General features: G+C 41.8%; 1 protein-coding gene across 4 annotated transcripts in view; it reads right to left on the bottom strand.

Moving 5' to 3' along the window:
• Positions 1-13,209, bottom strand: part of LOC106494473 (ethanolaminephosphotransferase 1-like) — a 55,735-nt gene extending 42,526 nt beyond the window's left edge. For all 4 annotated transcript variants that reach the window (XM_067290436.1, XM_067290435.1, XM_067290437.1 and 1 more), the window contains exon 1: positions 13,056-13,209. In XM_067290436.1, the coding sequence (XP_067146537.1) occupies positions 13,056-13,096 (41 nt within the window). In that variant the 5' untranslated portion in view covers positions 13,097-13,209. The remainder of the gene's footprint in view (positions 1-13,055) is intronic.
• Between the last annotated feature and the right edge of the window lie 2,258 nt (positions 13,210-15,467).

Here is a 15,467-nt window from a genome sequence, read left to right on the forward strand (position 1 = left end):
GCAAATATCTAAGGAATTGCCTATGAACTACCACTCAGAAAGGGCAGATTAACTTTCTGCAGGGAATAAAATGTATGATTAAGTGAAGCATACATCACTGACTTGTTTTCTCTAAATATTCAAAGCTTCACTTACATGTATCATTTTTCTCTGCTTCTACCACTCCTATTATTTAAAACATGAGATAATTATGTCATCAGAAACTTTTCTGCCAGAATATATATTAAAATTATTCTTAAATATGTTATATCAGCAAAAATGAATTTGCAGGTAAAATAAAGCTCTCCCTATTCTGTAATGTATTTGCAACTCCAGATACTGCAGTTTATACTATATCTTTCAAACACTGATTATTACAGCTGATCAATATTTTGATATTACTGCTTGCATGCAAATAACCACGTCTAACTGTCCATGGGCTTTGCTTACATTAATATCAAAAGTAACAATAATACCAAGGCATAAAATGCCTATGCAAATGCAACAGTCAGCTAGTACTTAATTCACACAAGAACCAAGGAAATCCTCTGAAAATGAAAGGGAATTCAAAGTATTCATTAGAGCTATTAAGGTTCCAGGTGGCCACGAATCAGCCAAAAGTTTCAGTCTACCTACTGCCCATTTCCTTACCTCAGTTGCTCTTCAAAGACTGGTTGAGTTTCAAAGACTAGTTCAGATACGTGATAACTTGCTGACCAGCAAGTTCAATGAATTCAGCCATACTCAGATAAGAACAAAGGTTAGAATACCTGAATGACCTGCTCCTGCTCCTTCTGCTTTTGCTTTCTCCTCTTTCTCCCCTTCACTCCAATCCTTCAAAGCCGTGCATAAAATCATAAAATCCTTTGCTAAATAGCAACAGCAAGATTAGCCTTTCTACCCAAAGTACTCACTGGCTTACCAGAAAAGCCATGTGCTCCCAGGAGAAAAAAAGCAGAAATAATCTTGTTTCTTTAAAATTACTTTTTTGCTCTAATATAGAGACATTTTGGAAAACATAAGACAAAGTCAGTGTTTTGTCTGCTTGAACGTTTCCAAAGTCAAGCACCAAAAATCGAAACGGTCCTTATCTGTTACTAAAAAAAAAAAAGTTGATTACAGCCAGGTTCTATAATGTCACCTAAGACATTTCAAGAATGCTCACACTGCACCCAGTTCATTCCTATGTCTTTGGATGAACTGTAGTCTTCTGGATGGGAAAGGAATATTGAACAGATATGAAGAAGCATGGAAATTAGCTCTTTCCTCTTCAGCAACGAGCATGTTTCAGTTCAAAAAGTGCTTTAAATAATCTGGAGACTTTATTACAACCCATCACTATGTTATTTTCACAGCATGAAAGTGAGGGTTGAGTTGTGTCTGTTCAAAGATCCAAAAGCCCCTGCTGGCATAGCACTGAAGGATGGTGAAAGCCAAAAATGGCCCATAATGCCTTCTGGTACCAGTCTCCAGAGTGGACTACTCCCAAAACAACGTCTAGCTATCATCTTGGAGGGAGCTTCTTGAAAAGAAAAAAGAATCAGGTAGTGAACTAACCATTAAACAGAGTTCACGGCTGGGTCTAGCACCCAGTCTCCTGCCTGGCCTTCTGCAACGTCGCACTGTGGAGGCAGCCCTAGAATAAACCTCTGGAATGACTACAATACAGGGAAGAATATAAAGCGTGTCTACACAAACTTCAGCATCAGGAAAAGATTTCTGAGGTAACCCTGAAGCAATGCAGTTGCATTAACTACTGGGAGACGGTTACTTTAACTCAAGCTGATCATTATTGTAACAGGCAATTCCTTTTCTTAAATTATCTGCAGCACGGTACCGTGCCATACAGTCATGTCCCTGCAGAGATACAGAATAAAACCTTTGTGTTTTTTACATCTGAATTGTTACTATCAAAATGAGTGCATGGGTTTTAATTTCATATGAGTAACGACAAATTTTCAACAACACCTTTCATTCCTGCCTCAAAATCAGCTGACTCAGCCTGTTCATTAAGTTTCGCAGTAACTCTGTGAATCAGGACAGGATTTACTATCCCCACTGTCTATGTTGGAAGATTGAAGCACAGGTGGGCTGTGATTCACCCAAGAGTATCTAGCGAAGGATACAGCCGCAATATTGTTAAAAATGTCATATTATATACATAATTTAAGTATAAGCAATATAAGTTTATTCAAATAAAGTCTGCCCATTTTAGTTCAACTTTATACTTGAGCTCACTTTTATCAAAAGAAGTAAGTAAGACTATTAAGAATATAAAGACAGAAAAGCTTTCTCCTCAGATAAAGTAATGTTTAAAATAGCTATATATCAGATAGCATTCACAGTTTAGGTTGAAATATACTGAATATACATTTCTGTGAACTCTGTAGTATTTCATGTGAAAATAGATGCCTCTTTTAAATCATTGAAGAATACACTAGCTGTTCCAACACAGAAAAGAGAGCCATCTAACAACTACATAAGGACTTATATGAAGAATACTGTGATGTTTGCTCTTTTCCTGCAGGCAAACTCAGCCAAGTCTGGCACAAGTATGGAAGAGCCATAGCTGAATATATGTGCTGATATTCTAACAACTCAGAGATCCTGTAGGCTTGGTGAACATCCAGATATCTCTTAAGTCAAATGTTCATCCTATCTGTGTTATACATACAAAAGAATCCACTATCTACTAGTGAGCAAAGGTATCTGGCAAAACAGCAAAGGATGAAAAAGGGTAAAAACATACAAAGAAGTTTCTACAAGATAACAAGTTATTTGCCTTGAGATGCACCACAGCAGTTGTCCCTGTGCATGTCATTACCTCATGATGAATGTTGTGGAACTGAGGTAACTTATGCCTAAATGTGAAACGGTAAGGTACTTCATATGTATTGTAGGGAAAGCACCTGAATGAGAGCCGCTAAAATGCAGTAAGTTCCCCCCAAACCTTATTCCACATAAATTACATTGTTCTCCCCCAATCTAAACCTGCTTCAAAGTGTTATCAAATTAGAGCCAAACCTGTAGTTTTAAGTGAGCTCTGGATTTGTACAGTTGTTTAAGTCTGTTTAACATGAATGGGGGGGGGGATCATTTTATCCTCCTCCTAATTTAGCTTTTCATGAAAATAATAGAAGACAATTTAAAACAGCAGAAAATCAATCCATCAAATTCAAAATAGGCAAAATCATATAAAACTGTGCTCCTTGAATAAGTAATCTACTGAAAATAATAACCCTACAGAAGCAGTTTTTGACGATATTTGCTCATGGGACCTGGGAGCCTATCGATTACTTCTAAAACAAGCAAAAACACAAGCTGAATGTCATCCGGCCTATACTTATACGCAGTGATCTGCATCTCAAATGGAAAATTTTGAGGGATCTGCCAATGGAGAAACTTTGAGAAACCACTGCTCAACAGTGTATCTTTGAAGAAATATTTAAACAAGCGATCACATTTTACGGTCTCCCATTTGTGACCCAACTGTCGCTCTAATACTCTATCAGCCTAAAATTCTACCACGTCTAAAAAAATTGGGGAGGGATGAAATAAAAGGTGTTATGTAGAGGTGGTAAGCGAACTTTACTGTCCTTACTGCTCCCTCTGGGCCTGGAGAGCATCCCCCCTCCTGGAGGTTTGGGTGCCGGGGCGCAGCTGGCCCCGGGGGAGGCCCCGACGTGGGACCCGTCCCATCCCCATCCCCATTCCCGTCCCTGCAGCGGTGCCCGATGCCCCCCCGGCCGCCCCCAGGGCCCTGCTCCCTTGGGCTGGGGGGACAGCCCTGGCCCCCCCGACAGCTACGAATAACTTCCGGCAGCTTTAAATAACTTCTGACAGCTTCTTTTGTCACCTCTCTGCGATATTCTCCTAAAGGAAGGATAACAGTGGACGGGGGGCTTGTCTCAATACCAAGAATCTTCACTTTTACGTGAGATTAATTCTTTGTGGTTTGGGAGGTTACAAAACAACCCGTCTAATGCCGGGCATGAATCAGGCTTTATTTCAGAGAGCTCAGTAAGAACTATCCCTTCTGGGCAAGCTATTTCACAGTTATGCAACAGGAGCTTTCCTTCTTTAGTATCTCATACTTCTGGAACTCCACAAAAATTAAAGAAAATACTGAAATACTGAAACTACATCTGGTAATAATTCTCCATCCACCTTTCAGATTCCTAGAATACACTAAACAGTTTTTAATTCTACTTTATATATATTTTTACAAGTTTGTAGACGTTATGGGACACAGTCTTGGATTTTAACAAAACTTTACAAAGAGAAAGAAAAGAAGTAAACTGTAAAACAACAACGGAGCTATACAACACTGCGGATGCCAAACAAATTCCAAGCATTTAGCAGTTTAAAAGTGATGATACATTCCAGAACACAAGCCTGATAATCCTAATAATGGAATTACTTTATGTGATATTATCATTCAATTAATTTTTCATAAATAATAGACTTTTTTTATATCTCCCATTGCTTAATTATTTTGGACTACCCTGCCTTTTCCCCCTATCCCTTACCAATTCCAGTTGATATTACTAAGCTGTTAGGAAGCTGTTATTATGGAAACTGCTGGGCTGTGGCTTCTTCTTCGTGGATGTATACTCATCATTCAGACCTTCCCATTTTCACAGCTCCTGACACAGGCACTGGGCCATATGCCACATCCTGTCACTTAATGGAAGTATCTATACACCCATCTGGGCATGTGGTGCCATAGGTCTGGCAAAGATGCTTTAGGGAGTAAAGTACAATAATGACAATCACACCTTGCCTGCAGAGCAGTGCCACTGCTCCGAGATGACAGAATCACAGGACAGGATCACAGGATCACAGGATAATTCATTCAGGCCAGAAGGGACCTCAGGAGGTCCAACCTCCTTCTCTAACCATGTTCAGCCATAGGCCAAATTAGGTTTCTTGGAGCTTTATCCAGTCGGGTCTTGAAAACCTCCATGGATGGAGACTGTACAACCTCCCTGGGCAGCCTTTTCCACCGCCCCATTGTCCCCATGGGGAAAAAGTTTCTCCTTATCTGAACATCTCTTGTTTCAGCTTATGCCCATTATGTCTCGTCCTCCCACCTTGCACTGCGGTGAAGAGCCTGGGACGGTCATCTTGATGAGCCTTCCGTAGGTCCTGGGGGGCTGCTGTTAGGTCCCCCCAAAGCCGTCTCTTCTCCAGGCTGAACAAGTCCTGCTCCCTCAGCTTCTCCTCATAGGGTAGGTGCTCCAGCCCTGACCATCTCAGTAACCTTCTGCTGAATGTGCTCCAGTTTGTCAATGTCTTTCTTATATTGGAGAGGCCCAAAACTGGACGCAGTATTCTAGATGTGGCCTAACGTGCTGAGTAAAGGGCGATAATATTTCCCTCACTCTCCTGGCTGTGCTACTGTTAATGCAGCCCAGGATGCTGTTGGCCTTTGGTGCCAGGGCACACTGCTGACTCATGTTTAGCTGCTATCTACCGCAACGCCATTTGCAGGAGTAGGAGGCTGATGGATCACAGATCTGCTGACTAGCTGTGCTTGAAATGTGCAATCCATGCAGAGAGACATCAGAGCCACGCTGCAACCAAGTGAGAAGCAGGTGTTGGGGCGAGAAGTCATAATGTGCTGGCCCCAAGAGTTAGGTTCTTGCTCAATACATGAGACTAGACAAATCTGATTCCTTACCAACAGGACTGTTAGCACCCAAAACAGGGAGAGGGGATAATACTGGAAATCAGCAACTCTTTTTCAATCAACAGTAGTTATATTAAGGATGTTGCCTAAATTGTCTTCAGGAAAAGAGTTTGTTTAATGGAAAGGGTCCAAAACACTAAACAAAGAAGCCAGTATGATGGGAAAAGAACATGGAAATAGGATCAAATACAAAGAAGGGATAACAGAAGGTAGACACACATTTGTTGCTGTAAGGGGACAAAGCTAGAGGCTGGCCTAGATTAGCAAAAACATAAACCTGCGTAAAAAGCGCAATCTGCAAACTCTCATGGAACTGCACAAAAAGAACCTTAATCACCCCTATTCAAAAAATACTCTAATGTGGTAAGGAAGTTGATTTCTATGTATTTTTTGTCTTCTGTGGTTGGTAAAAGTAAATGGCATTAGGATTCTGCGCTACATCTATTTCTGTGTGTGTGCAAACACGTGCTTTCAAAGGTACTATCAGCCCGTTAAGGATTAAACAGCAGCCAGAATTCCCACGCAGCTGGAGTTCTGCCAGAGGATGTACTTAAATCTCTGGGGAACCCAAAGAAACAACTCTATGCCCAAAAGCACAGACATATTAAAAGTGGGTTGCAGTTTTCATGAGGGATGCTAAACAGGGGTTCTGTACCACATATGTCAAGCAGCTGTGTGGTCTAGTATCCTGACCCATAAGACAGGAGTTATTTCAGGGAAAGATGCAAAATTCCAATTCCTCCCTCTGCAAAACAACCCTTAGAAAAATGGTTCCCCTAGATTTACTAACATCCAATTCATGGATACATCTTTGCAATTACTCTTCTATCAAAACACAGATGAATAAACAGAAATAAACAGAAATAAACACATATGAATACATATATATGTATATATATGCATATCCTACAAATAAAAATCCAGAACACTAAAAATCTAGAACATTAATGTCTCTTTAATGATATTGATATATCTATTGGTATCAGTATTGGTAATATCTATTGGTAAAGCAATAAAATGAAATCATGGTTGTTACTTGCACTTTTATGAGACTCAACAAAGCATATAACTTTTTATATCCAGAGTATTTGTCCCCAAAATGATCTAGCAAACAGAAAACCTTTGCAAATTCATGGGGGTAACATGGCACTCAAAAACAAGTACAGTTACACCATCATTGGGAAAAAGTCCTGCGGCAAGTAATATCAGACACAACATCTCTCTGATGTGACTTCATTACATTGTTACCTCATTAGCATTTGCTGTGTACAAGGAAATTAATGATCATGCAGCTCTTGAAATACTACATTATGTCAGCTACCATTACAGCAGGAAGAGGAATAAGAAATAGCGTACATACTAAGACAGCCTTATAGAATTATGCAATTGAGTTGGCTCAGGACTCTTCTACACAGGCATGCAATGACAGAAAATGTAAAGGCAATGAATGATTTGCTTTATTTTAAATATTATTCACCAACTTTTAATTAGACTGCCAGTCTTCCAATTCATCAAAGTCATATGAAGAAGATTGCAAGATTTTATTTGCAAAACAGTGGGTTGTTGACTCACCGATTTTATGGGAAATGGAAAATGTTAATTTGAGAGAATCTTTTTCACTGCCTCAGATAGTCATGGCTTTTATTAAACTGAGATGGCTTGAAAAAACTAACTAAACAGAAAAAATTGCTGATATAGTTTTAAATATAATTTAGGAAAAAGACTACAAATACTGTCTGCAAAAGTACTATATAAAAAACACTGTACTCTTAACATATACAAAGATGTCCATACACAAGCATGAAGGATATTTCCTGTCTCCTAAGAAGGTGCAGATAAATATATGAATGAAAGTCATCTGTCCTATTGAATCTAAATTTTCAGTTTACAAAATCCTGTAAAAACCTTGTTCCACTGGAGTCGAAAGTGAAACTCCTAGTTAGTCAATGGGACTAGAATCCATTATGTTTCTAAATCTCATAGTTCTACAGATAGCCTTGAAAATGCATAAAGTCTTAACAGAAATCCAGTCTTGTATTTTTCCACACTAGTCCAGTCCTGGACTTACACAATATAATTCACCAGATTATATTTAACACACTTTGCTCTTTTGGTTTAAGTCAGTATGAGACAAACAATCAATCCTTGAAACATGATCATCGTATCTTCTGATATTGTTTCTCTGACCCACTGAAATGGGAGCTGGGATGTAACTTTAGAGGTCCTCTAGTCCACCCTTTCAGCTAATGCATGATAAAGTTTACTTGACATTCAGGAAGGAGATCAAGTTACCTTGAGTTAATGAGCTACTGGCTTCCAATTGCCTGTGATAAATGACCATGTATGTACTCTTAACACAGCAAATTCAAGTAAAACACATCATTAAAAACAACTTTGCTAAAAGAGGTGTAAGCAACTGGTTTTTTTAACACTCCCATTACACTTTAGAGTCTCCCTGAGAAAAATCTAACCATTTCTTAAGACTCTGATAAAATGATTACACAACTTCCCCTGGTACCTGCTCCAGTGCTTAACTACTCCTACAAATACAAGACTGATACAGTATCCAACTTAAATCTCTCTTGGTGCAACTAAAGCTTATATATATTTCTGCTTGAAAAGGGCATGCATGAAGAATAACTGGCTGTTACACTCTTACTCTCACAAAATTCAGACTGTTCCTCACAATTCATGTTTTCTAAGCCTCTTAATATTCTTGATGCCACCTTGTTGCGGATTGTAAATAGTTTGCCAAAGTAAGCAGGACACATTATTCCAGTGAATATCTGATCAATGCAAGTACAGCAGTATAAGTAACACTTCTGTTAACACATATATAAGCTTTTTTCTCTTTTAGCAAGTCACAACACTGCCAACACACTGATCCCCAGATATCTTTTTTGCAGTCAGTTATCTAGTTTCATATTTGAAATTTAGATTTTTTCCCCCTAAGCATTGTGCCTTGTTTACAGAATTTCACTGTATTGAGTTCTGCCCATCTTACCCACTTTTCAAGAATATTTTTAATCCTAAATGTATTCTTCAAAGTGCTTTGGTGTCATACAAGAATTTTTCAAGAGTATTCTCTGCTCTGTCAGTTAATGAAAGTATTGAACAGTAATGCAGCTGGGACAGAAAGATGGCTGTAGGATTCTGTTTGATATATCCTCCCACCATGACAGAAAACTTAAAATTACCCTTAAGACTATGTTTTGAACCCACTGTGCTTCCATTTTATGCTGATTTCATCTTAATTGCATCAACCTAGTTTACTTACCAGAATGTGGTATCAGAAGCCTCACTGAAATGTAATCATATATACCTCTTTTACTGCCTCCCCCTTCTCTGCTCGCAGAGTTATCCTCCAAGAAATGGTTTAGAGGATAAACACAGAAACAGTTTAGACATATCAAGGTGAAAACATCGAATCTTCGACCTTAATTTTTAATGTTGTCTCTAATTTCCTCATGATGTTTTGCAAAGCCTATTCTTTGAGTGAAGTCACTGCAGTTTGTTCTTGGACCATTTTTATTCTGGAAGAAAAGATGGTGTTAAAATCTGGAAAACATAGTCCATAGGTACTATAGAAACTGATTCAAGATAGATTTGCAAGAGATCCAAAAATCATTGTGATGAAAACAGGGACTGGCAACAAGAGCTCATCATTAACATTATTAGATTCTGATGAGGAGGATAAAAAAAAGAATCAAATTCTGCTTTTATTTGCATTCATCATTTGGCTGGCTCTGGACTACTTGTTTCCAACAGCAGTCCAAAAGGAAAGAAAAAGGCAGCTGTGTAATTCCATGGATGCTCCTCAAGAACCACAAAATGTAAGTAACAGACATCTAAGGGTAAGTAGGAACAAGAAACATGACCCGAGTCCTACAACTGTAATTAGTTATAGCTTTTTAGGTGTATCATTCCAGGTGCTAGACTATTGTGCTCTACAGCTGCAGCAAACCCCCAGAGCAGGCAATAGTCCTGGATCTGTGCATGCCCATCTGCCCCAAAGGCAGGAAAATGGCAGAATTATCACAGCAGCAACACCCAGGATTGCATCTCACCGACTCATCATCACATCTCCACCTGTTCCCTGTGCACACAGGATGAGAGCAAAGAAAATTTAAGCTCTGAACGGCTATGTCCACATTAACAGGTACTGTCTACTCCGACAGGAGTAGATTTGTAAAGTAAAACAGCTTGTGCTGATATTTTAGGGAGTTTTACACTGGATTGGACCTAATCTGATTCCATGGTCTGAATGCTCATTAGCAGTTAAGTGTACAAGTGTGTTCCTAGTACCTCTTCTGGTTTAGGTTCATTCAAAGGGAATTCAGTTTGTGTGCTCCAGGATCACTCTGTGATATGAACCTCAGCTTGGTAATTGTGGAAGATTGGGAGATTTGCCTCAAAAGCACACTCCTGATCTGAACTAAAATGCTAAAATACATGCATCTGATGATGCTAAACTGTGCTGAACTCCTTGCATTCATGAGGTCTGCCATTCTCTTTGCAAAGAACTGCACTGGTTTTGTAGCCAAGACCAGTTGTGAACAGGAGACAGAAAATGGCTAAGACACATAATTGAGGCATTCATGGCAAAAAAATGAGTTCAGCTGTGTGAAAATTTTGAAAATTGGCAAGTATTTTCTTCATATATGAAAAGGAATTAATTACATAAATTATTCTTTTAAGCAGCATTACAATCAGCTCCCAGTTATCTATGGATAAATTGTGCAAAGTGAGGATTATCCTGAGCTATTGATATCAGCGCCAATGTAATACTGCGTGATGGAGAGGTGGATGCCTCTTTCCAGTTTCCTACACACACTTCACGTCTGGAAGCAATATACTGTTTTAGCTCAGGCAGGACCATGTGCTAATAAATCCTTTCAGAGTTCATCTGGCTCTTCACAGGGCCAACCTGTTTGTCCCTCACTGTATTCCAGAGCTAGTACCACGGGGGAACAAGCTACAGAGATATCCAGGTGACTGCAAACAGAGGCAGCTTTTGTCTGGTTGGGCACAGTAATCCAAGTTTAGCGCCAGTCCTGTTGACTCAGCAGCAGAGGAAGCAGCAGTTTCCTCATCAGGGCTGGGAAGGTGGAGGAGCAGGATGAGATGAGGCCCTAAGCTGACATGGAGAAAGGGGGAGATGGCAGCCAGAAGGCAACACAAGGTTGAAGAGCATGTCTCAGACCTCGGAGATGACAAGAGCAAAGTTGTGGTTGTGGTCGCAGCCCTGGGCATGGGAGGGTGATGTGAGGTGAGGAGGAGATGGTGACAGTGTTAAGTGTCTCCTTGCCACACCCCCCCTGCACTTTTGGAGGGTTTTAATACATTGCGAGCAGCACTCAGAAATGTGCGCGGCCAGCTCAGATGCAGAGCAGCCAGCCCCTGCTTTGTCCTCCTGCAACCTGGAGCACCGGGAGGATGGTGCAGATACCCAGCTGCTTGGCTGCAGTGACCTCACACAGCTGCATTTCTCTAGGTGTAGCCTCTGTCATTTGGATTTATTTATATATTTTTATTTTCCAGGATGTCTCAGGGCCTAGTCACCTTAGATAATGAAGAGCTGACTATTCGATTTCACCTTTCTAAAGCCTATATTTATCATAGTTTTCCAGAACATGGTTTAACAGCTATTTCTCAAGCGTGCTGGCTGACTCCTATGGTTAGCAAAAGTGTCTAACATATTTTCTAGTCTTTGCAATGCTCCTGAGAAACCAAAGTAATTTTAATATACTGGATTAAAATGTTTCAGTATGTGATTCAGTCTTTCGATAATGATTTGCCCTTTAATTCATCAGTAGTATACAATCATTACAGTATTGTTTAAACAAAATGTTATTACAATTTCCCCCCATCTGCATTTGTTTGCAGAGACTTTAATTCGAGTGATAAGGAAGAATGTAATACAAATTCCTTGTATTTGTACTATAAACAAAAATAATCTGGGAAAATTACTTAATTTTTAATGTATGTTCATGCTAAAAATAGCTTTTTATTTTTCCTCTAATGATCTCAGTCAAGCCTGTGGCTCCACTGTGCAAGCACAGGCCAGTGCGGCACGCAGCCAGCAGCGGTATGTAGCCTGCAGCATGCTTTAACCCACTCACACTGGAGGCACACAAACAAGTTACTACACTTTAACAAGCTACTGTGCATAACAAGTTCAAATGACCTTGAGAAGGTTCTTGAAACCACAGTTTCTCCACGATAATTTACTCCTCAGTGAACAGGCTGAACTCCTGGCCCGGGGAAGAGAAGCGATTTGGTAGGAGCCTGAGGAAGTTGAGCTGTTGGGTTGGGGGCCAGGCTGGGAGGCCTGTGGTAAGAGCAAGGACTAAGAGGCAGGGGGAGCATGTGGTGGGAGCTGCTCTATGAAACTCAATGTGAAAAAAGGGGTAGGATGTTCGACTGGCGGGAGCTGGCACGTCCACGGTGCTTGCAACAGGGAGCGTGGTGGCGGTATGGGAACGGGGTGGCACTGCATGTACAAGACACCTGCAGCTCAACTGCGGCAATTGTGAATAATCCCCTGCAATGCACGTGCAATGTGCTGGGAACAAAACCCGGGTATCTCATCAGTCTGCAACCTAATGTTGGTAAATCAAAATATTTAATGACCCACCCACTCATTTGAATTTTGCAGGCCTGTTATTTGCAAACATGAGGTTTACATCGAATTATTTAAAAGCAAGCTTTTTTTTTCTGGTTTTCTTATTTACTTCCCAAAGCCAAAGCATTCTTGTGTGTGTAGAAGCAAACAAGCACCATCAATGCACACTTTCCCACAGATACACTAATTTTTAACTATTACTAGCCTCTTTTTCTTTAAAACATACACAACTTTTAGCAGTTTTGATATTCACTCTGAATGCAGTTATCCTGCTTCCACCACATCTTCACCAAGACCTGGCACTTTGTAAGCATCCCGTCCCTGCCCTTCCCCTCACTGGTGCAGCTGAATTCAATCCAGACTTGGGGGCAGACGGCCACGAACACAACGCGACGCGCAGCGTGCGTGGGTGCGGAGACTTCAGAGTAACTTTATCCCACGCGGCAGAGACAGAAATCTTTAGAAGATTTTTAAAAATAGCGGAATGACCGAAAGGATCACACACACACACACAAAAAAAAAAAAAAAAAAAAAAAAAAAAAAGAAAGAAAAAGGGGGGAGTTAGCACTTCGCAGTAGCAACCATGAGGAAAAATGGTTGTAAACCTAGAGCGTTTCGGGGAGCAGACACGCTGGACTGGGCGGACCTGAAACGCGCACGGCCGCCGGCGGCACCGGCGCATCCTCGCCGCTCGCCGCCCGCCCGCCCCCCGCGCCCCGCCGCCGCCGCCCCGGAGCACCGGCGCGGGGCCGCCGTTACCTTGTAGTGGCGGAAGCCGGCCAGCTGCTGCGCAGTGACATACCGCGCCCGCCACATCGCGCCGCGCTCCCGCCGTCGCCGACCCGCCGAGCTCCGCGCCGCGCCGCGCCGGGCGGGGAGGGGAGCGGAGGCGAGGCGAGGGGAGCGGAGGCGAGGGGAGCGGAGGCGAGGCGAGGCGAGGGAGGCGCCGGGGCCGCGCCGCGCCGCGCCGGGGGCGGGCGGAGGGCGGCTCCCGCCCGCCCGCCCGCGTCAAGCCGCGGCCTGCCGCGGCTCCCCGAGGGACCGGGCCGCCGTGGCGGGAGGCGCCGGGCGCCTCTGCGGGGCGGCGGGGGCCTCCCGCTCCGTCCCGGCCGGGCCTCGGCCGCCGAGGGAGGCGAGGCGCGTCGCCCCGGCCTCGCCATCTGCCGCTCGGGGCTTCGAAAGGCCTAATTGCCTCCTCGCCCTCCGGATAGCCCGCAGCGGGCTCCTGCAGCCTGACGGGCATTAACTGAAGTCGTGCTGCAGTCCCGGGCCCTCAAACTGTTTTGTTTTATTGGTTAAAGGTGTTATGACAGGTGCTGTGTGCGTAGTATGTGCTAATATGCGCCTGTGAGGTTGGTGTACAAAATAGTTACTTAAGTGACGCGTTTGAGAAACAGGTGGTACTGTGGATTAAAGATTTTATTGGCATTCCTTCTGAGCAACAGTCCGCATATTGCATCTCTCTGTTAAAACACCCGCAACAAGAGACCTTCCTCTCGCATCGGTCTGCAGCACATTCAGTACTTTCTGACTTCCAGAGGGGAAGCTAGGCAGTGGTGTGGGCATAAAACTGAGGAAAACGTTAGGAGTTACATTTCAGCTGGAAATGCATTTAAACCTATGGCTTGACACCTTGCATTACCTTCACTGTATACTACTAGATGGAGAGCCGGCACGGTACACATCAGTCTCTGAGATCTTAATGACTAAATGGAATCCATCCAGAAACAAATTCAATTAAAATCCATTACTTATACCCTATGAGCTCTTCCAGGCTACGAGTGTGCTGTGCAAGCCAGTGTTATTTCACAAACTCTGCAAGTCTGATAGGAATTTCAGACAAGTTAAAATCATTAAGTGCAAACTGTATACAAAAGTTCTTGTTCTGTATTATTAATTACACATTAATCACCTGAGATGTGCTTACACCTACATTCTGCTTCTGGCAGCAGCCTCTGAATTTCAGCTCTTGAAAACAACCCAAACTGTAGTACTGAGCTTCAGATTACTGATTTAAAATCCAATTCCATTTTTTCTTGAAGATAAGGGTATTTGGATTTGAAAATCTTCAGGAGCTAACTCTAAATTGAATTAACGTACTGGGTTGGGATCCCCTTTACATCTTATTACTGGGTTTAAGTTACGATATGCAACGTACAAGTGTAACTGAGAAAAGACTTGTGACAACTTCTGCAGTCAGCAGAGGTTTTTAATGGATTATTTAATGGAAGTTACTAAAACTGACCAAATAGGTTTACGGTTATCACTTTCACTTCCTAACTCCAACATTCATAAGTCTCAAACACAAAAGCAGAGGATTATCTGAACAACGAGTGGGAGTGCGATGAACACTGGTAGAAAAGATGCTTGCTTTTTTGAAAATGAGAAGATCACAGACTATGTCTTCTTTGCAGACCTCTACATTCATGTTAAGAACTGCCATAAGGAAGAAGAGTATTAGGAGAATTGCCATTCAGCAGTTTACCATTCAGAAAACAGATCAAGTAAGATCAGATAACAAAAAAGAGCATTTATAGAACACAAGTTTTATTTCTTAGGTTTCTCTTAAAACTGTCCTGGTGACAAATGAATCACTTAAAAAAATCGTAAATACTCCACTAAACAGGGAAGGTAAAAGACTGCATGTATGTAAGAATATGATTATATGAATTTATACCTCAGCATGTTTTATGTCTACAAATGACCACATCAAAGGAGGCCGCTTTAGATGAGCTAAACCGAACAGAAGGAGAAGGACTAGTGACTGGGTATGAAATATTACAGAAGGAAAGAACAAGCTATGACACAAGCAACATGACGATTGAGAAAACTATGGAAATTATACTGACGTGTGCTAGCTTTTGATTTTAGAAATGTACTAGATTTAGGCATCACAATTCATATGAATGGTTGGCCCTCAAGATCAAGCACTTAGGCTAGCCACCTCTGAACCATGTGGCTTACCAGTATACCTTATGTTCTCCCTGTTTCCATGCACACCAGTGTGTGTATTTAGAGGGTTATCCCATGGTTACTTTTTTTCAGGCTGAAATGTTTTGGAATTCTTTTCCAGACAGTTGCCTCAGCTGTGGTCCAAGCTATCTGTCCTGTATGCAGGATTGTGGGAAGAGCCGTGGAAATGGCATCAGCGCTGTGGCACATTCCCCTGTG

This window comes from Apteryx mantelli, chromosome 2 (assembly GCF_036417845.1).
Source record: "Apteryx mantelli isolate bAptMan1 chromosome 2, bAptMan1.hap1, whole genome shotgun sequence".
Classification (NCBI taxonomy): Eukaryota; Metazoa; Chordata; class Aves; order Apterygiformes; family Apterygidae; genus Apteryx; species Apteryx mantelli.